General features: G+C 44.7%; 1 protein-coding gene across 2 annotated transcripts in view; it reads left to right on the top strand.

Annotated features, from left to right (window-relative positions):
• The first annotated feature begins 936 nt into the window (after positions 1–936).
• Positions 937–21,943, top strand: part of ST7 (suppression of tumorigenicity 7) — a 245,792-nt gene continuing 224,785 nt past the window's right edge. For both annotated transcript variants that reach the window (XM_026648736.1, XM_026648735.1), the window contains exon 1: positions 937–1,087. In XM_026648736.1, the coding sequence (XP_026504521.1) occupies positions 937–1,087 (151 nt within the window). The remainder of the gene's footprint in view (positions 1,088–21,943) is intronic.

The raw sequence follows: 21,943 nt of genomic DNA, 5'->3' as shown, positions 1-21,943 counted from the left end.
CATTTTTATTTTGACATTATTAACTTAGCAATAGGGCTGTGCAAATAGTTTGCAAAGAACCTGATTCCATGTGAAATCATGGTGGGTTTAGAGCTCAGTTGGATTTGAGAACATCAGCCCAGGTTTTGGAATAACGTGAAAACCCGGGATGCTGTTGTTGTTTTTTACAACCCCATGTCCTTTCTTACAGGTACCTCTGCTCCACCTTCATAAGGTAGCAAAAATGCTGCTACCATTGCCCCATGCCTCAGTGACTGGGCTAGAGATTTACAGACAACCCATCAACCTTAGCACATAGAACTAGGGAGCCAATGGGATTCCACTATAATTGTGTTAGAGATTATACTCTCAGAGAAGCTTCCAAATCTCTCTTCCCCTTTCAAAAGGGTTGAACTGTCCCGGTGGGGGAAGGTATCTTCTTTTCTCTCTTCGCCCTCATCCCCCAAAATTTGAGCCTTGGGAGGGCCTTTCCCCTTCTGGAGAGGTTAGGCCCTCCTCCCTACCCCTAATCTAGTGTGGAAGTTAGTGGAGGAGAGAAAATCCCTAAAAAGGTTCAGTCTTTAGAGGTTCAGCTCTGTGCAGAATCCAACCACTGCGCCGGCTTGCTACGAGCACCTGCAAATAGACCCCAGAGGCTGTTCAGTTCATGTGCTTTTTCGGTGAAGTCAGTTTAATTGGGGTTACCCAGCTGCAGCTGTAAACTGGAGCACTATAGGCACAGAGAAAGAGGCAGACAGAGTTGGGGTGGGGCTATTTTGTGAATGTAGGGTTTTTTTAAATATATTTTCTTCATTATGTTGCGGCTGGAAGAGATGCCTGTATGGAAACCCTAGGGGAGGGGGAGTCTACTTTGGGAGGCATGAATCATCCCATAAATACACACTGAGAGGTTGTGGCAGCAGAGAGCAGGGTTGGTTTTTTTTCTTCTTCAAAAACATGGCTGAAGCTGGGACAGGCTTTCTGGAGCAGCTCAAGTCCTGCATCGTCTGGTCATGGACTTACCTCTGGACCCTGTGGTTCTTCATCATGCTTTTCCTGGTCTACATCCTGAGGGTGCCTTTGAAGATCAATGACAATCTAACCACAGGTAAACTGCATTCTCCTCGGAAACCTCGCGGGCGCTTTCCCGCAGCCCCCTCTTTCCCCAAGTTAGTGCAACTTGTGCGGGAGAGAGGGACACGTCTGCAGGCAGAGCCCGTCCGCGAGCCGCGCAGGGGGCTCTCTGCGGCGCTGAGGAGCTGCAGGGCTGGGGAGGCGGATTAGATTGGAAAACTGAACCCACCCCCCTCGCCCCAGTTCAGACTCCTGATCTCCCTTTGCAGCCTGGCACATGAGCCCTGGATTCCCCCTCCTCCCCCCTCGCCTGTTGCAGGCTCCTCAGGTGCCCTTTGGCTGCTGGAGCTGCGGGGGGAGAGAATGGACTGCCCGCTGCCTAGACCCCCCCTGCAGCTGGCTGCTCCCCCGCCTAGGCCAGGCGGGAGAGACGCGGGGCAGCCCTCGCTCTGCGTCGGTGCACGGAGCAGGGGCAGTTTATTGCCCTGCTCCGCCCGCCACGACCGGGTTGCTGAGAACCTGCCCCTCCGAGATGGGGTTCAGAACAGTCCCCACCCCCAAGCAGCGCTGCCTCCGGGAGCCACGGGGCTGCCTGCATGCCCCGGGCAAGCCCCCCGCCCCTCCCCCCGCGTCTGCTGGCAGCTGTAACCCGCTTCTCCAGTCACTGCGGCTCCTTCTCTCCGCCAGGGGCCGGGCAAGCGCTCGCTGCCCGCAGCGGCATGGGCAGTGCCGGGTGTGCCTAGGGCTGCCCGCGGGGGCGTGGGAGTGTCCGCCGGCGGTGCACAGCTGGGGAATAGCCACAGGCCGGAGAGCAGAGCCAAGCTTGCCTTGAGGATAAGGACTGTCCTCCCTAAACAGGGACAGCCGGGTCTCTCTCCGGGGCACATGTTGCTCTGTGTATGTCAGGGGCATGGCTAGGTGCTTATGGGGCTGCCTCTCCAGCCAGAGAAGCGTTCCCATGTGGAGATATTTATTCAAACGTGAGGTTTTGCCCTGGAGAAGTGCAACAGCCCGAATCTCTCTTGCAGGATGGTGCTGCTTTAGCAACTGGCTGCCCTAAGTGAGGATCTGTGGGAGTCCGCCTCCCTAAACATTGCAGTGTAGTGCAATTGTGAGCCACACAGCTCAGGGCTGATGCCATCCTAAAGGCACTTTTAAAAATAAACTCGAAATCAGGTGCTCAAGCTGCTGAACATTGCAGATCCTGTTATAAAAGATCCTGTTACAAAAATCAAATGTTATGATAAACCAGAACACAGTTCTAATCATGGTGGTTTTCCTAGTATTTTGTTAAAGAAATTCATGGATATGGTGAGGCGATTTGGTTTTGCAGAGGAAAGAGTTTGGCCTGGTGGCTGATACAGCACAAGGTTCATAGTTTGCATGTGTGGTGTGGTATGTATGAATCCTTAGTGGCATCTGCTTCCTGCCCGCCAACCAGCAGTTCATCCCCCCAAATCCTGTGTGAATTGGGAGATTGCTCCCAGAATATGGGGCATTGTGGAATATGAGGAAAAATCAAAAGTGAGCATTGGAGACAAATGGGGCTGTGTAAGTGACATAACACTTAAGTGGCTACTGTAGCACTGCAATACGTTTAGCCATAATTTTAGAAAATCTTGTAAAGCATATTATATAGCCTTCATTACTAAGGAAGTCCAAAACTGTGTCTCAATAAGGCCCTATTAAATGTGTTAACATGATAACCTCCATGGCTTACAATAGTATAAATGTACTGGAAAAATTGACCTAATAAAATAATAGTGTTATTCTATACACTAGTGTTATAGACTGCCTGACCCAGTGCCTGGGTGAGACTGGGGCATGGATGAGAGCTAGTTGGCTGAAACTCAATCTAGAGTTGCTGGTAGCTTGAGGGAAGCAACTAGAAGCTATAGTGATTATTTGATCCACCCTTTGTCTTGATAGTGTGTGTCCACTTTTCACAGTCTGGGGTCTTGGATCCTGGGTTTCCAGTTGCTGTTAAATTGTCATCTAATAATTTTGTGGACAGCTTTTTTTCCTTCTTTGTCTGGCTAGGAGATTGCATCCATTTCTTTCACATGTGAACCTTGGTTACGGTGATCCATCCCTTTCCCACTTCAAGATTAGATTACTGTAAAGCTACACTTTAAGTCAATCCAGAAACTGAAGCTGGTGTAAAATGTGGTAGTCAGTTTATTAGGTCATGCAAGCTGTGAGCACACCACCAGTGGTCCATGATCAGCATGGGCTGCCTGATGGAGTTTAAAGTGCTGGTTTATAAAGGCAAAATGGCCAGGGATTTACCTACTTGAGAGACTGCTATTCTCCCCATGCCATATTGCTACATTTCCCATTAGTGAATGTATTTGAGCTGAAACCCCCTAAGTATTAAAGTAGGAGTTCTGGAAGAGCATTCATCATGAGAGGCCCTCCACTTTGCAGCCTACTATCTTTCCTATTTCTCCTCACCCCTCTTGTCTGCAGTAGCCTGAATTGGTTGAACTAATGGGCATGCTGTAAGGCCTATTTATTTACCCAGGTTGTTGAGGAGGGTATAATGATGGCTGATATGTTGGAGGGAGGAGGCTATTGGTTGGGCTTGATTTGCTGTAGTTGGTTATTTTATCTTTTGGTTTTGAGGTGAGGAACAACAGTTGATTTTACTTTTTCTTTGATTGTATTTTTAATTTTTGGCAAAGGTGCCTGAGGCCCTGAATATCAAAATACATTAAAATGTATAGTGTCAACAGTGTGCTAGGCATTTACAGATATGGTCTCTGCTTTCAAGAGTTTACAGTCCTTGAAGAATCAGGTCTAAGATGTAATGAGAAGCAATCTGATTGAATGGTGATATTTTACATACAGCAGGTTAGTTTTATCCTTTTGATTGGACTTGTTGGGGGGGGGGGGAGTGTGATAGGAAGGGTCTAACCTTTTATTATTTAACTTTCCTCCTGTGGGGTAGTCACAGACAATAAGGTGGAAGAGTGCCCAACCTGACATCTGGAGGCCGGTCCACAATGTCTAGCCTCCTTTGGTGCAGAGCACATCCTCTGGTTATGGAACCTGGGCATCGAGCTCAGATGTCTGCATACAAGAGAGAGTTCTAACTTCCCACCACCTCTCTAGGATGGACTTAAGGGTATAGCCAGAGAAAATCTTTTAAATTGAGAGTTTACTTTCAGTTCATAGGCAAGGAGCATTGAGTAACTGTGCTGCTCCAAGAGCAGTCTGAGAGTCACAATTCTACCCCGGCTTCCCCTTAACTCCCCCCAGAGCAATCTGCTACTGTCCTATACCAATTTACTTCCCTGCTTTGCTAAGAGGTGCTGGCCAGTGGCATATTGGAGAGGCAGAGTCAAGGCTCTGCTGGTTTCTTGCACCTAGCCACCTGCTTCCTACCTGCCTCTATGGGAGGGGGTATAGTGGCCCCATGGAGACTACTTTATCCCCCTCTCCACACTGACCCACAGCTGTTCAGGGGACTATAGGGGGTACCTTATGGTGCGTTATGATCTTGCTCTAAGTGGAAAAATTACATATTTATTTTAGAAAATAGCAAAACCCTCTTAAAGTGTATTTTTTAAAGAGAAGACATTTAATTAGATTGAAAGCTCTTTGGGATGGGGACTGTACAAAAAATAAATAACATAAATTTGATGTAAAAAGACAATATTTTTTCTGTACTACTATTTAGAAGAACTCGGGATATTGGGTACTCAGGCATAGATGCAGAGCCTTACACCTTTTTCCAATTCACTGGCCTAAATCAATAGTGGCCAAAAGCCATTAACTTCTGATGGATGGATGGTCTCCGGCAGCCTTGCTGACCTCTCTGCTGCTGATATTGTCAAGAACTGAATGGTTCTAGAGACTGACCAGTCCTCTGTTGTAGAGAGACTGCTCGTAGTTGGAACTGAGCCCCAGTGGTTGGGCAGCATTGGGAAGCTTGCCTCTACTGCCCAGGCTGTATGTATTCTGTGGATAAATAGGAAACTTCAGTTCCAGGGCTGTCGATCCTTAACCCTTGGATCATATGAATAATTGGTGGCTTATTCAGGGATGGGGAAGGGAGTGGGACAAAAGGAAAATATATTTATGAAAAATTCTTAGTTTCTTTGAGAGAAGCAGACTGGGCATTGTGGCGAGGGTGAAATCCTTGGCTTGATGTAAATTGTAAAAATAGAAATAAATAATGTGTGCGCATATATAAGGCCTCTTAGCACTTTATAAATGCTATTCAAAGTTTTCAGCAGGCCTCAGGCAAAGATTAGAAACCAGGTCATTCTTTTGAATGAAAATGAGAAGTAAAAGATAGTAGAAAGGTTTCTAGAAGATCATCATTGTAGCAGAAGGCTCCCTGCCCATACTATTAAGCCTGGTATATGCCAAAAATCCCATTAGTTTACTGAACCAGCAGTAATTTACATAGTATTAGCCAGTCTAAACTGGGGAGTCTTACCCATATTAAAGATAAAGCTGTATCTTTTCCCCCTTCAACTCTATCAACTGTGACTCATTTATTTTTCCTGCATTGAGGAAGATAATTGTCTCCTCAAAAGCTGTAATACAAGGCAACAGCTTTTTGGGGAGTAGAAAGTGTGAGATATGCAAAACCCTTCCATCTGGGAAGCGGAGAATATTATCTCCACAATGTTTGCCAGCCCCATTTGGTTTGAGAAGGAAATACATTGAGATCTGTCTTGATCCAGGGACTCCTACCTGCACACAGTAGATTCAAAGCACTACAGACTTCACATCATGGTGGACAGTAAACAGGATTTAAAAAACATTAAGACCTCAGGCAGATAGCCTAAATGTACCACTTCAGCATGCATGCAGTTTGTTTTTTGGACACTTGCAATGTATTATTCTAATTATTTCATTCTTTTATAATGTTCACATATTTATAATGTTGGCAGAATTTGATTTTTATTTATTTATAATTTCAATTAATATTGATGTTTATTAAGCATTTTTTGTTTATGTAAAAGTTCACAGTTGCACAAAATTATGGGATTTAAGCATTTATTTTTTATTTTTATAGCTGTAAGTTTCCACAGTTGTGGGAAGTTATATGGGGATCATGCAATGGGGTATCAGACAATAATTGTTTAATGACAGTAGATGTTGAAACTCAAAAAGTTAAAGCTTTATAACCACGAAAACTTAAATTTTTAACATCACATGTCTAAATATACAAAGTAAATATCCTTACATTGAATTCTAATCTGCTCTCAAACAGCATTTTTCTTCTTTGCCTATCTAAAATTTTAATTATTCATAGAAATATTTTTTCATCAATTTGTGTAAGGTGAAATCAACATTTACTGATAAAAATCTAATCCTCCCAAACCTACAATGATAACATGTATAAGATTGACTGTACCATATAGCAGTATCCAGCAGATATGTTTCGACACTTTATAGCATCTTTTCTATTTGGGAAAACTGTGGGAGTCCATATGAGAACTAATCAAATGTGTGTTGCTACTACTTTTTTTTCTGGGATTGAAATATCTCATTCACTGTTCTACTATTTCAGTTGAAATACGTTATTATAGCAGCCTTCAGATGAGTCATCTTGGTTTTTCATTGAAATGACCCAGACACAACTGATGTGCCATTATGAAGGCTAAAAATGGGAAAAGCCTTTCACAGCTGTGGTTTTTAAGGCGAACGGTAAAGAACCCTCTGCAGCCACAAGCAACTCCTAAACTTTGCAATGAAAATTAGTTACAGTGGGAGAACAGTATACAAAATTATACTTTATCTGTTCCCATATAGTACCACACAGCAATCTGATTAGAATATTAGCACAATACAGTCTCAGTAAAGTGTATGTTAAATAGATTAAAAACTGGCTAACTTGTGGATCTCAAAAAGTAGTCAGTTGTCAATGGGGAACCATCATCAAGTACTAGATTGGTACTAGACCTGATACTACTATTCCTCATTTTCATCAGTGATCTGAAAGTAAATATGAAAACACTTGGCACACTGGGCCCATATAGGAAAAAAATTCAGGACGTACCTCCAGTATGGAGGACTGTACTCTGGGAAGCAGTGACTCTAAAAAGAATTTAGGGGTCATAGTGGACAAGCAACTCAATATGAGTTCCCAATGCAAAGCTGTGGCAAAACTGGCTAATGTGATCCTTGGATGGATAAATGGGAGTAGGGAGGTGATTTTATCATTTTATTTCTGTATACAGCATTGGTGAGTCTGATAGTAGACTACTGTGTCTGCTGTTCCAGTGTCCACAGTTTAAAAAGAATGTTGAAAAATTGGAGAAGGTACAGAAAAGAGCCATAAAATGATTTAAGGGCTGGAGAATATACCTGCCAGTGAGAGACTTAGAAAGCTCAGCTTGTTTAGTTGATCAAACAGAAGACTGAGAAGTGACTTGATTTCAGTGTAAGTGGAGAATATACTGAATATTAAGGAGCTCTTTAATCTATGGGAGAAAGGCATAGCAAGAACTAGTGGCAGAAAGCTGAAGTCAGACACATTCAAACTGGAAATAAGGTGTACATGTTTAAGAGTGAAGGTCGTACCCCACCATACCCCTGTCCACGCCCCCCTCCCGGGGGGAGGGGGGGCAGAAGCAGGGCTGTGACCTCTGGGGAGTGGGGGAGATGCGGGGGATGCAGACAGAGATAATGGGGACGAGGCTGGGGATGTGGCTGGGGCTGGGAGCAGAGTCCGGGCTGGGGCTGGGGGCGGGGCCAGAGCAGGGCTGGGGGCGGAGCAGGGCTGGGTGGTGCTCCCTTCCCGCCCCTCATGGGGGCTGGCCTGAGCTCTGCTGCGCCCCCCTGCATATTCCTCCATGCCCTCCTAGAGGGGTGCGCCCCACAGTTTGGGGGGATTAAGCACTGAAACAGACCATGAAAGAAAGTGATGGATTCTCCTTCTTTTGATGTCTTCAAATCAAGACTGGATGCCTTTCTGAAAGATATGCTTTAATGAAACACAAGTTATTGGGCTCAATCCGGGGGTAACTTGATTAAATGTAATGACCTGTGATATACAGGAGGTCAGACTAGGTGATCTAATGGTCCCTTCTGGCTTTAAACTCTATGAATATGGAGTGTGGGATTATTTTCCTTTTGATGTGTATACCATATATATTCGATCATAAGCCGGTTTGTTTATAAGCTGACCCCCCCCCCCAAGATGGATAAGTAAAAGTGGAAATTTTTTTATAACCCGTTCATAAGCCGACCCTATAATTCAGGGGTCAGCAAACTTTGGCTCCTGGGCCATCAGGATAAGCTGCTGGTGGTCCGAGATGGTTTGTTTACCTCGAGCGTCTGCAGGCATGGAGGTAAACCTAAGTAAACAAAGTGTCCCGGCGTGCCAGCTGCTTACCCTGACGGGCTGGGACAGCAACTGGTGGGGAAATTTTTTTTGGGGGGGGGAAGCTGGGAGTCAGGGGAGTAACCCCTGTGACTACCCCCCACATGACCCCACCCCTAGCCCGGGACCCCCACACTCTCCCCATCCCATCCCTTCCCACCTTATCTGGGGAGGGCCAGGGGAGGATGTCTCTGACCTGGCTGGAGCTGCTCTGGCAGGCTGGGCTGCGCGGCTGCAGCCTGCTCCGGCGGACCAGACCGGGCGGCGCATTTGCAGCATGTTCCAGCAGGCTGGGCCGGGTGGCACGACCGCAACGTGCTCCGGTGGGCTGGGCTGAGCGGCACGGCTGCAGCCTGCCAGCCCCAGAGCTGCAGCTGCTTCGGAGGCTGGGGGAGAGCAGTGTGGCCAGAAGCGGAGAGACTCTGGCCCTGCCTCTTCCCTTCTGGCTCTGCTGGCTGTGCTGCCTCTCCTTGCTCCCTCTGTTGGGGGGAGGGGCTGTGTCCCACCTCTCCCTCTCTATACCTGTTCATAAGCCGACCTCCTTCTCTGGTGCTTCCCTTTTTTACTAAAAAAATTCGGCTTATGAACGAGTATATACAGTAGTATATTAGTACTCCTACCATTCTGTGGCTTTGTTGGGGCTAGCAATGCTGGTTAGTCTTGTTGTAAATTAGTAGGAAGTGCAATCTATGAATCCATGTCAGGCCGGATAGTTCTCTCAATTACACCATTTTTACATCAGTGCAACTCCAGTATCTTCAGTGGAGTTACTTCTTACAGTGGAAATCAGGCCAATGATATAACACTACACCCATTCCATTTGATCTCAGTAAAATTTAAAAAACAAAATGCCAAAGTTAGATTTTTAAATTAATCATCAACAATAACCTTTGAACTACTGTAACCATGACATCCTTTAACCAGGAAACAATACAGCATATTCAGGCTAGAATACTAAAAATAAAACAAGCATTTAAATAAGGAATGTGATGTTGTCTTAGTCCAAAATAAATAGAATACATTATTTTTATAAATAGTTTCCCTTCAAGTCAGCAGCTACAGTCAACATCAATGTGAATTGGATTGGGACACACCTTTTATACAAATGTACAACTTGTTTTTTCCCCCTCCTGCTATAACAGTTCCACCCTTTATTCCTTTTCTGAAATAAATAGTGTTTAACTTTTGAGACTCAATTACTGATTACTGTATATTTCCTTTTGAGGGTATAAGAAAGATAGATTTAATTACCAGGGCATTAAATATCATTTGTTGCACTTGGCTTGTGACAGGGCAGATAAGCAGACTCTTCAGAGGCTTTTGTGAGTCACTGAAAGTAGAGAAGTCTAAAGATCTGACTTCCTAAAAATGGACATAACTATAGAGATTTTTCAATATCGTGTTCCACCTCCCCATTAATCTAATGTTTTGTCTGCATCTTCTTACTGGGTACCTATCTCCATCCCAGCTGAGTGGAGGGAAAAACTCTAACCAGTGGAGAGCACTGTTACCCAGCTCAGTATCCAGCCATGAGAATGTTCCATAATCCCTGGCATACAGGGAAAAGGAAATTGTATCCTCGTGAGGTCAGAGGGAACCAGGCTCCTGGGAGGGAGACAGAAGATGCCTGTACGGAGAAGGCCAGAGGCTGCAGCCTGTGAGGAAATGCCAGGCTGCCTAGACAACTGGGTTAGGAACTGCTGAGTAATTTGCATTGGGTTTTTGCATCGTTTGATTCTGGCAGCATACACGGAATCTGAATATTCATAGGATTCCACCGAAGGCAACAGCCTACTGCTTGGGGCACAGGACATCTAGAGGGAACAGGTCTACCTCAACACTTATCGCAACACCCTGCAGTAGATGGGTTGGTTACTGCAGGGTTAAAAAACAACAATAATAAAAACCCTGTCATGAGAGTTAGCCCATATTTGGGCCAGATTCAGCAATCAGAGCATTAGCCTGATGCAGACTTCCTGTGTGCGCTTGGGAAAGTCACTTAGGGTAGAGTTCTGCCCCGTTGAAGTCAATGGGAGTATTCCCACTGACTTCAGTATGGGGCTAGGATTTCAGCTTCTATATATGTCTTCACTGCAGAGTTAACTCAGACTCTTATTCAGGTGTTGTCCCTAACCTCCCTCCCATCCACACACACAACCCTCTCACCTGAGTTTGATGGTGCTTTTAGCCTGGGCTATCTGCCCCAGCTGGGGTACAGGTTAGAGCCTGGGTTCTGCTTTAAGTCGGGCTAGTAACCCACCCACTTTGCAGTGAGGATACAGGCTAACTCACTTGAGTGCTGACAGTCTTCCAATGCCTGTCCAGAAGAATAGGCAGGCTCTCCCACAATTCACTGAGAAAGAATCAAAGAGTGACTCATCTTGCAGCAGTGCTAAGAACCATGGGATATGCCCCCAGTAGTGCTAGTAACACATGCAGGGGAGTGCAGCATCAGTGAGGACTCAGTAATTTGGGTAGGGCTTTGCAGAGTGGCTGCTCACCCCTGGGCTAGGCTAACCTGGGTGTTCGGAGCCAGGTGCCAATCACCCAGGCTAAGTTTGCAGTGAACACATAATCTAAAACGTTCAGTGCCTCAGTTATCCATCTGTGAAATGGGGATAATGGTACTTCCCTACATCACAGGGGTGTTGTAAGGATAAATACACAGAGTGAGGCACACAGATACTACGGTGATGGTGTCCACCCAAGATAGATTCACTGGTATGGTCAGCTATATGTATGGCTCTGGTTGAGCAGCTGGAGCATACCAGTGAATCTAGCCCTATAAGTCTTCATGTTAAGTAACCCATTTTAAAAAAACGAAAAGAAATTGTGTCTGATTCTATGTGGTAATGTTGTGGGAGATGCATGTGGGCAAAATGGAGCCCTCCCCACTGTTTCTGAAAGCAAGAATATACTGATTTTTGGGGCATTGTTTGTGAGTGAAAAATGGTAGTTTCTAATCTCTGCCTCCCAGATTTATAGACAACAAAGGAAGGGTTAGCATAGCACAACACATAGTGCAGGGGCGGGCAATCTTTTTGGCCTGAGGGCCGCATCAGGTTTCGTAAATTGTATGGAGGGCCGGTTAGGGGAGGGGGTCATAGCCCGGCCCCCACCTCCTATCTGCCCCCCCCCCCCGGACTCCTACCCCATCCAACCCCCCCTGTTCCCTGACGACCCCTCTGGGACACCTGCCCCATCCACACACCCCTGCTCCTTGTCCCCTGACTGCCCCCTGCCACCTCATCCAACCCTCCTCTCATTCCTGACAGCCCCCCTGGGACCTCTGCCCCTGACTGCCCCCTGCCACCCCATCCAACCCCCCCCTTCCTGACTGCCCCCCAGGACCCCTGTTTCCCCCTGACCACCATCCACACCCCCACCCCCTGCCCACCACCCCGAACTCCCCTGCCCTCTATCCAACTCCCCCTGCCCCAGGAGCTCACAGCCCTGCTGCCCAGAGCATTGCGCCAGCGGCGGAGCGAGCGAGTTGAAGCTGCGGGGGAGGGGGAACAGCGGTGGAGGGGCCGGGGGTGAGCCTCCCGGGCCAGGAGCTCGGGGGCCAGGCAGGATGGTCCTGCAGGTTGGATGTGGCCCGCAGGCCGTAGTTTGCCCACCCCTGACATAGTGGGTACCCAAATGGGTTGACCCAAAGAAGAACTGTGTGTAGCTCAAAATCTGGTCTTTTTCACCCATAAAAATTGGTCCAATAAAAGATACTCCTTCACCCACTTGTCACCCAGTAATCAGTCATATTATACAAGACTACAATGTATAGTAGAAAATGTAATTTATATCTACTCCTAAAACTACCTTAAACTAGTGGCCACTTTGTGTCATTTACTGTGGGTAGGGTTGCCAATTTTGGTTGGCTGTATTCCTGGAGATTTTATTATGACAATCTTTAATTAAAGATTAATCTTTAATTCCTGGAGACTCCAGGCCAATCCTGGAGGGTTGGCAACCCTAACTGTGGGTGTTTGGGGCCCCTGGATTTACATAAGTGAAGATTTAGGCTGACATCCTGATTCTATTGAAGTCAATGGAGATTTTGCTATTAACATAAATGGGGATAGGATTTCACTCTTAGGGAGCTCCTCGCCTAGTCCAAGAATGATTCCCTCCAGGCAGTGGTTTTCAGAACTGTCATGGAGCCAATTTGCCAAGTGTGTGGGGGGTAGGGGGGTGAGGGGAAGGAGAAGGACAGCAGAAACTACTCTGCCCACAGTACCTTCATGGAGGGGTAAGGCAGGATTTTAGTGGTGTAGAAGGCCATCAGCTCTTGATCCGAATTAATTTCAAAATATATTGCCTGAGACTGCATCAAAGAGGTGTCTTGACTGTGTGGACAGAGTGATTGTTCCTGCTCATTCCAGTTCAAATCAAGACTATTAATCATTTAGACTCATTTGAAAAAGCACAAGGGAAAGGACTTTCAGTTTTGTATAACTTTAAAAAAAAAAAAGGATCGTGATCAGCCTGTTTTTCGTTGGGGGAGAATTGGGGGCTTTTGTTTCTATATTGACCAGATGGTCAGTAATAACTTAGCCCAATTTCAAAGCCTGCTTTCTTTTATGGTCTTGTTTTCACAATACTGTTTATTGTGTGAATTATGGAAATGTGCATATTATTGCAACAACAACAAATCTCGGGTGAAATCCTGATATCATTAAAGTCAATGGCAGAACTCCCATTGATTTCAGTGGGACCAGATTTCACTCCAACAATGCAATGGTGGTTTTTCTTTTTTAAGTTGAATTGCTTAATGTAAAGAGTTAATGATAGCTAAGGCTCCGTGTTTGTTACGGAAGTCATGGATTCCGTGACCTCAGTGACTTCTGCAGAGGCTGGTGTGCCTGGCCCAGGGCCGCCTGAGTAGCTCAGGTAGCCCCTGGGCCAGGCGCACCTGCCGCTCCTGGGGCAATCTCAAGCTCACCCACCATAGGAGTTTGGGTGTGTGTGTGGGCTCACGGCTGGTGGTTGGGGTGTGGGGTGGTGCTTACCTGGGGGAGGGGGGCTCCCCAAAAGGGCAACAGCAACTCCCCTCCCTCAACTCCTAGCTCCATGTGCTGCCTCTGCCCGCAGGCACCACCCCCACAGCTCCCATTGGCCTCGGTTCCCAGCCAATGGAGCTGCAGAACTGGGGATTGGGGTGGAGCAGAGGCAGCACATGGAGCTAGGAGCTGGGGTCCCTGCTTCCCAGGAGCTGGGTAGGGAGTCTGCCCCAGCCCCATCAACCCTAACACCCCTGAGCACCTGTGGCGTGCCCCACCAGGCCACGCCCCCCTCCCCAACACCCGCGGTGCCCCCCTCCCGGGCTGCACCCCCCTCCCCAGCACCCGCGGCACCCCTGTGCTGCAGAGCCTGTAAGCAGTGTTTGCATATTAGGTGTTTTTGTTTGCTTGTCTTTGTCCTGCAAAAATGGTGGCGATTTGGATTGTTAATATTAAGTATAGATTAAGATTCAAGTGGATACTGCACACCAGATTTTAACAATTTTAAGGTATGTAAAATTTGGGGCATGATCTGTTTGGAAAGTGCCCTTTTAAGTTTTAAAGGAGAGACTATTGCTTGCAGAAACGTAGCATACTATTTGCAACATAGATTTCTGTTTCTAAGACTTCAGATTAGGTCTACCTTAAAAGAAAAAAAAAGAATGAAAATTAAAATGTGTTGTCTGATAAGTGGAGCATGTAGTGGTATAGTAGAAGACTTCTGACCTAGAAATTTACATATTTCCTTTCAGAGTTTGTTTTTAACTCAGGGATATGGTTTTCACAGTCATTTGGCAAAAAACTCTCAAATGAAAGCAGCTGTTAATGAAGTTCAAATCTAATGCAGAGATAGCAAAAATATTTTAAGGTGTTTAAGAAACTGGCTTTTTTCCAGAGGGGTTGTAATACCATGAAGTGCCAAAGTTCAGAAGAAACATGCAAACCAGGCTCTTTGAAGCACTGCATGATAAAATCTTGAAAGAAAGGTACTCTGGACTAGTCCTGACTGATGTATAAATGCTGAATTATACTATAAGCTCTTAACTAAACTGCAAGATCATCTGGGCAGAGACCTTGGTTAAAATGTTCAGAATTACCTAAACCCCATTTTCAAAACTGACTTAGGCACGTTGGACCATATGTAAAAGGTATTTAGGCACCTAAAGATGCAGATAGGTGCCCAGTAAGATTTTCTATAGCTTCTATGCACCTAACTCCCATGTCTGAAAATTCCACAAGGTGCCTATCTGTTTCTTGAGGTGCCTACATATTTTTGATTCTCAATGGGACCTCGGCTCCTAAGTGTTTAAGTCAATTTTGAAAATGAAAGAGGCTCCTAAGTCATGTAGGTGCTTCTGAAAAGTTTACTCCTTATCTTTTGGTAGATGTTTAAAAATTAAATATGGCCTTATTTGCATAGATAAAAGTAATAGCTTTGCATAAATCGATGCAGTAAGTTTGCATATACAGAAGAAACAGTAGTTTACATACAAAAGCACTATAACTAGCAAAAAGGGCTAACATGATAACTTCAATACATTAATACGAATATTGGTAGAAACAGGAGTAGGTAGCTAATATCACTTCTGCATACAGTGGTGAGGTCATTCCTGGAATACTGTGTCCAGTTCTGGCGTCCACACTTTAAAAGGGATGTTGAAAAGTTGGAGAGGGTACAGAGAAGAATCATGAAAATGATTCAAGGTTTGGAAAACAGACTGTACAAAGACTAACGGAGCTCAATCTATTTAGCTAATCAAATAAATGGTTAAGAGGCGACTTGACCACAGTGTATAATTACCTACACAGGGAGACAATATCCGATAGCAGAGGGTTCTTTAATCTAGCAGGCAAAGGCCTAACCAGAACCAGTAGCTGGAAGTTGAAGACAGCAAAGTTCAAACTGGAAACAAGGCTCACACTTTTTAACAGTGAGCATAATCGGCTGTTGGGAACCGATCACCAAAGGATGTGGTAAATTCTCCAGCCCTTGGAGTCTTTAAATCATGATTGGCTCTCTCTCTGAAACATATGCTGTAGTTCAACCACAAGTTGTTGGGCTGGAGTTAGGAATCATTGAGTGAAATATGGCCAGTGTTATGCAGATGGTGAGACTAGACTATCATTATTTTTGGCCTTAATATCTCTGAGTTTATGCAACATTAAGGCCCTGACCATGCAGGCACTTATGAACATGCTTAACTGGAGCACAAGGTATGTCACTCACTCGAGTACCACATGCTTAAAACTGAGCACTTCTATAAGAGTTTACAGGATTGGTGCCTCAGGTTACAAAATGATTTGAGGGATGGAGAAAATGCCATGCTTAATGAGCTCAATCTCTTTCATTTATCACAAGATGGAGAGGTGACTTGATTTCAGTGCATAAATACTTTCAAATGGAGAAAATACTGGTTACTAGAGGGCTTTTTAATCTAGCAGATTAAGGGATAACAAGAACCAATGACTGGAAGCTCAAGCCAGAAAAATTCAAATAAGAAATAAGGCACATATTTTTAATGATGAGGGTGATTCACCATTGGAACACACCACCAGGGGTAGTGGTGGATTCTCCATCTCTTAAAGTCTTCAAAACTTTCTGAAAGATACGTGTTAGCCAAACACAAGTCATGCTTTAGTGAAACATAAGTTACTGGGCTCAGTACAGGGTAACTGGGGGAAATTTAATGGCCTGTGAGATGTGCTTGACTTTACACACGAGTCAATGGGACTAAGTTTAAAATTAAGAATGTGCATAAGTATTTGCAGTAGTGGAGCTTAAATAATTTGCAGGGTTGGGGAAACCTGTAGCATAGAACTCAGATCTCCTGAGTCCCAAGACAATCTTTTCCTATATTTCTCTGCTTGCCACCTCTAACACCTGTTGTCTTCTCAAAGGGGTTTGAGTATTTGACGAAGAATTTTGATGAAAATGTAGCTTGATTTCTCTAGCCAAGCTATGAGCTACTTGTGGAATATTATTACTCTGTGATTTGTTAGTGTACTTTTGAAGCCCTCTTCCACCTGTTTTTAAATTAGCTCTCTGTGGCATTGGAGGCCTCCATTGAAAGATTGTATTATACGCTCTAGCTTGTCTTCTCATGTCTGTAAAGTGCCATGTGCACCAATGGTGCTGAATAAATACTAATGAACTACTGTTGCATTGTAAATTACAAGCAGAGACTAATTGGATTTTTTGTTTTGTTTGTTTCTTGGTACTGTATTGCAGAAGGACATCCATTTTTTAACACTGAAAAAATTAAGCTTAAACAAGGATAATGCATTTAATGGGGACAGTGTCACACTTTCAAAAGACAGAACTAACAAGTTGTTACTGTTAAGCCTGAGGAAAGGATAAAAATTCAAAGTCCGAATCAAAACTGGCCAGCTGCTAAGAGAAGACAAAGATTTATTATTGCTTCGTCTAAAGTGAAGATTTATCACTATGGTCGATTCAATGCTTAAGTGATTAAGTGCATTAAAATATAGCAATTACAAGCATAAGAGTAACAGGGAAAAATGAAATTGTTTATAGTTGTCATAAGCAAGATTCCTTTTCTGCAAAGCTCTGCCAACTGCTACCGTGCAGTGTGGTAATTTCCAGCTCACTTTCTAGAAGTAAATTTTGGCTTTGGTGTGAAATGTAAAGCCTATTGGGTTGTTCTGTTAGTTCGTATTCTCAGCAGCAAAATGCTAAGAGAGCAAATACAAACGTGGAATAGCACTTGAATTATATGTATATTTTATTTTTTTTATTTTTTTAAAATCTTGTAAGTTGTCTGTTTCACTTAAAAATGTGCTGGTAATGTGAGAATGCTGCAAACGTTTGTCTTCACATAAACAAATGGCTTGGTGTCACTATGGATACGTTTCATGCTGAGGATTGACTTTTTTTTATACTACAGGCTGGCCTGGCACATGGTTATCTGATCTACTAATACATGCCACCTTCCATGTGATATTGACCATTGCTATATTTAAATAATAAATTTAACATGATAGTGTTGATCCTAATCAGAGAGCTTCAGCACAAATTGCAATTTAATACATAAGGCCTGATCAGCCCCTCTTCTTCCACAAATGAAGGGTAAAGCAGATCTTGGACATAGAATGGGTAGCATAGAAGGGGAAGAGTACCAGGACTTCAATATACTAGTTTCTCTTCCCCTACATATGAAAACCCGTATGTGGGTGGATTAAGATAGGGCAGAGCTGGGTGGGGTACCAGAAAGACATCAGTTCTCAGTAAGCCTTATCCTCCCTGTCTTCCCCATACACCATTGTCCAAAAAGCCCTGTAAAGAATTCTGTGGTTGAAGTTTTGGTGACATCAGGTAAACAGCAATGACAGTCAGACATCTTTGGAGTGTGTCTGAGAGAGAGGGAGAGCATCAACGAGTGGAGAGGCATCATTGGAAGCATGGCTTTTGAAGAAGCCATACTGTCCTACAGGGCAGTAAGCAGTAAGAGATACATGGGGCCCACTTTGGAAAATCTTGGCCCCCCCATTGACGTTTTGCCTTCGACTTCAGTGGACCCAGGATTTCATCCCTGATGTCCATGGATTAACCTTCCTTCCCCAAGGTAATGATGCTGTGAAAACTCAAGGAGAGGGAAATCATTAAATATCCAGTGCCCTGAGGGGTTTTACCAGCAAAGAGCTAATATGTCCCTAATTATTTAAGTCTAAGATGACAGATTGCCACGTGTGGGACATAGACTAATTTTCCACTTCTTCTAGAACACTTCAGGATGAAATTTTGGTTCCATTGAAAGCAATGTCAGAACTCCTTTTGACTACAATAGGGTCAGGATTTCATCCTTAGAATCTTTCACTGAGAGCCCAATATGTGCAGAGATAAGATAACAGTGCAACTCACTTTGATCTGTGGTTTTTAAAACAAACTACTGGAAAATGACCGGTAAGCTGTATAGAAAGGTGGCTGAATTTGGTGTTAAAAATTGAGCTCCAAAACAGTTCATTTAAATAAAGAAAACTCATCTTTTTTCAGTGGGGCACAGTTGCTCATACTGGAGGATATTTAGCTTAAACCCCAACACTTTAAACTAAGTATATGCCTATTTATTCTGTATCTAATCTTTCTGAATGCATCTGGAGCAAAAAGTTGTGCAAAAACTGAAAACTGGAGGCAATGCTGAATATGTGGTCTCCATTTCTTAAGTACCGTATGCTGAAAGAGCTGACTCGTTGACATCTAAACCACAGTCTCACTTTCTTATCCTTTCTAAAGGATTTCATAATCAGTGACTTCCCATATGGCCCTTGAAATTCTCACTCTCTTTTAAGATAAATTATCGTACCGGGTTCAGCCAATATAGCAAGCTTATCGTTGAGACTATTAATTATTGGTGTTGGTGTATATTGCATAAAGTTTCTAATATTGTTAAAGCAACAAACCCTCAGCTAAAACACATTTTTGTTTGAGTGCTTCAAATACTCTCTCTAGTTCTGCTCTTGAGCTATCTGCTAAAGCACAAATAAATCTATGGTTTCCAGCTATGATGAACTCTAAATCAAGCAGGCACTGGTTGATTCTGAATGGAATAACCCACTCATTAGATAATTAGTTTTATTTAAACTTCTGGATTCTTATAAGTACCTAAGATGTATGTGGCCCCCATCATCTTAGTATCTGAGTGCTTCATAATCTTTAATATATTTATCCTCCCAATACCCCTGTGAGATAGGGTTATCTCCATTTTGCACACAATGCCCCAGTGTGTGCAACTTCTGCATCCCCACAGGATAATGTGTTCAGGGATGTGAGTCAAAATACGAACATTAGGCATCCTTGACAGCATTCCCATAGGTGTTTGTGTTCTCTATGGAACGTTTGCAGGCTGCTCGAACCTTTGAGCAAGTCTCCACACCTCAGCCTCCCACCCATCGGCAAAGCTTTCCCCCTTGCTCGCTCAAATATTGTGCGAAACCCAACATGCAGTGATAATGGTTGGAACATTTTTTTTCTCTTGCTCCCAACCTATTCTGTAAGCAGTGCCATCTGCCTTTCAAATGGCCAAATGCACACTTGGCTATCATTGTGAAACTACTCAGGCAACATGTTCCTTCCTTTTGTCCAAGCGGCCTGTGTATGGCTTCATTAGCCAGGGTATCAGGGGATAAGCCGGGTCTCCCAGAATAACTGGACCAACCTCCACACCATTAATATCTGCAGTGCTTCTGGGGGCAAACAGTACTTTCTTCATTAATTTAAATAATACTGAGTTCCAAAAGATCTTAGCATCATGGACCCTTCCAGACCACCTTGCATTTATATCTGGAAACCTGCTGCTCAGTGGTGCGATAGGCAAAGTCAGGTGCAGAAGTTGTCTGGCTCTTGCAGCACCATGGAGAAATACCACTTTTTGTTTATAAATTCTGTGCCTTGGCAGGGGTAGAGAAGCAAATAATAGGCACATGGGTTCCATCAGTTGCCCCAGTACAGTCTGGGAACCCCATGCATGCAAAATCATCAGTAATTTCCTGAGCATTACCCAGCTTTGTGATCTGGTTAGATAGCATCCTATCAATGGCATAGCAGAGAATGGCCCCAACAGTTGATCTCCCCATGCTAAATTGGTTGGCTATAGACTGGTAATGTTCTGGGGTGACCAACTTCCAGATGGCAATGGCGACCCATTTCTCCACAGGTATGCTGTTGCTAAAGCTCCAGAGTCAGTTCTGCACAGATCTTAAAAAAAGGTAGTCCCCGCTCTCCTGAAGTTTTCTCACCACTGTTGGTTACCCCAACTCTTCAAAATGGTCCTCTCCCACCAATCCACACTGGTTTCCCAGGCCCAGAAATGGCACTGAACACTGCGCAGGTGATCCAGGAACGGGTTCTCTTGTTCCAACAGCTCGGCACCCTCCTCATCTTCTGCCTCATCCTGCTGCCACTGCTGCAGAGTAGCTTCTTGCTGCTGGAGGAGCTGCTGCTCCTGCCATAGAATATTCTCCTGCTCCCGCATCATCTGCTCGGTGGTGCGATAGGCAAAGTCAGGTGCAGAAGTTGTCTGGCTGTGAATACTATAATACAGCCCAAGCAACCTGTGCATATTCATGCTTGTCAGTGGAGCGGCACAGAGCATTGTTGAGTCCATGAAAATGGAACAGGTGTTTTGTGTGCATGCTATTGGTGTGATTTGCGTACTATGAATTACCTGACGCATCAAAAAGCTTTAGATTAAACTCTCTGTATAGACACAACCAGACAAAGTGACTTGCCCAGAGACACACAGCATGTTTGTGGTGGAAGAGGAATTGAATTCTGGTGTCCTAATGTCCAGGCTAACACTCTGACCACTAGGCTATCCTTCCCTATGGTGTCCTCTCCAAGATATTTCCATCACTATGGTATCTGGGTGCCAGATCCACAACGGAGACTTAGATTCACTGTTGCAATGCCCTGCTGTCCAGTGGAATCCACAACTCTGGTAAGTGCCCAGGCTCCCTATACAATGCATGGGGAGAGTCAGGTACCTAAGAAAGGGATTGACAGAAGCCAGCCAGTTGAGCAGGGAGCTGCCTTAGCAGGCCAGTAGGAAATGCCAAGAGGGGTGGGGCCTAAGCCTCCCCCTCAAAGGGAGTTAGACGACTAGCTCTGGGCCACAGAGAGGTGCCTTCCCAGCCATGAACCCTCTCGTGGAGTTAAGCACCTAAGGTGGGGCAGCTATTTCTCACAAAAAAAAATCCAAGGAGGCATTGGGAGCATAAGCTTTCATGGGTAAGAACCTCTTATGCCTAATAACCCAGTGGTCATAGCACTCACCCAGAATGTGGGACAGGCAGGTTCAAATCTCCACTCTGCCTAATGTGGAGCAAGGACTTGAACCCAGGTCTCTTACTTCCTAAGAGTGCCCTAACCACTGGGGTATAGGATATGCTGGAGTGGGTGTCTTTCAACCATTCCTGTAAAAGCTGTTCCATTTTGTATGAAATACTTCATTGGAGTAGGGACTGAAACCTGCATCTCCCCAGGTGAGTGCCCTAGCCACTGGCCTATAGAATAATATTCATGCTCTCTGGCCCAATGAGAAGCCTCTGAGCAGCCTACTGGATCAGGCTTCTCAGGCAAGGTAGGCAGGGAAATGGCTAGTTACCTGTTGTGAGTTAGATATCAAGCAGCTCAGAGCAGTGTCAGTAACTGGGCAGCTTGTGCATGCCCAAAGGCAGAAATTTAGGAGATTCTACCAGCAGAAATGTAGGTGCTTAGGGGCTTTAGGTGACTCCCGGGTTTGATGCGGGTTTTGAGGGTTTACATTTTGGACTTAAGCATTTAAAGTTGCAGTTAGGCACCTAAATGCCTTTGTGGATCTAGCCCTGAGTGCCTAGATGTATAAATATATTGGTAGCACTTTATGGCTACTTCACAAACCCTCTGTCAGTCTGTGGTACAGTGTAAATAATGTGCATGCTGGGCTATAATACTTGAATATTAATTTTGTAACTGATTTAGTAATACCTTACAGGATTGTTTTTTTCCTCCCTTAAATACTCCCTTAGGGTACATCTACACTACCCGTCGGAT

The sequence above is a fragment of the Terrapene carolina genome, unplaced genomic scaffold (genome assembly GCF_002925995.2).
Source record: "Terrapene carolina triunguis isolate 2854851 unplaced genomic scaffold, T_m_triunguis-2.0 Scaffold68, whole genome shotgun sequence".
In the NCBI taxonomy this organism is placed as follows: Eukaryota; Metazoa; Chordata; order Testudines; family Emydidae; genus Terrapene; species Terrapene triunguis.
Note: the sequence above shows the minus strand (reverse complement) of the source record. Positions and strands in the feature narration are given on the sequence as shown.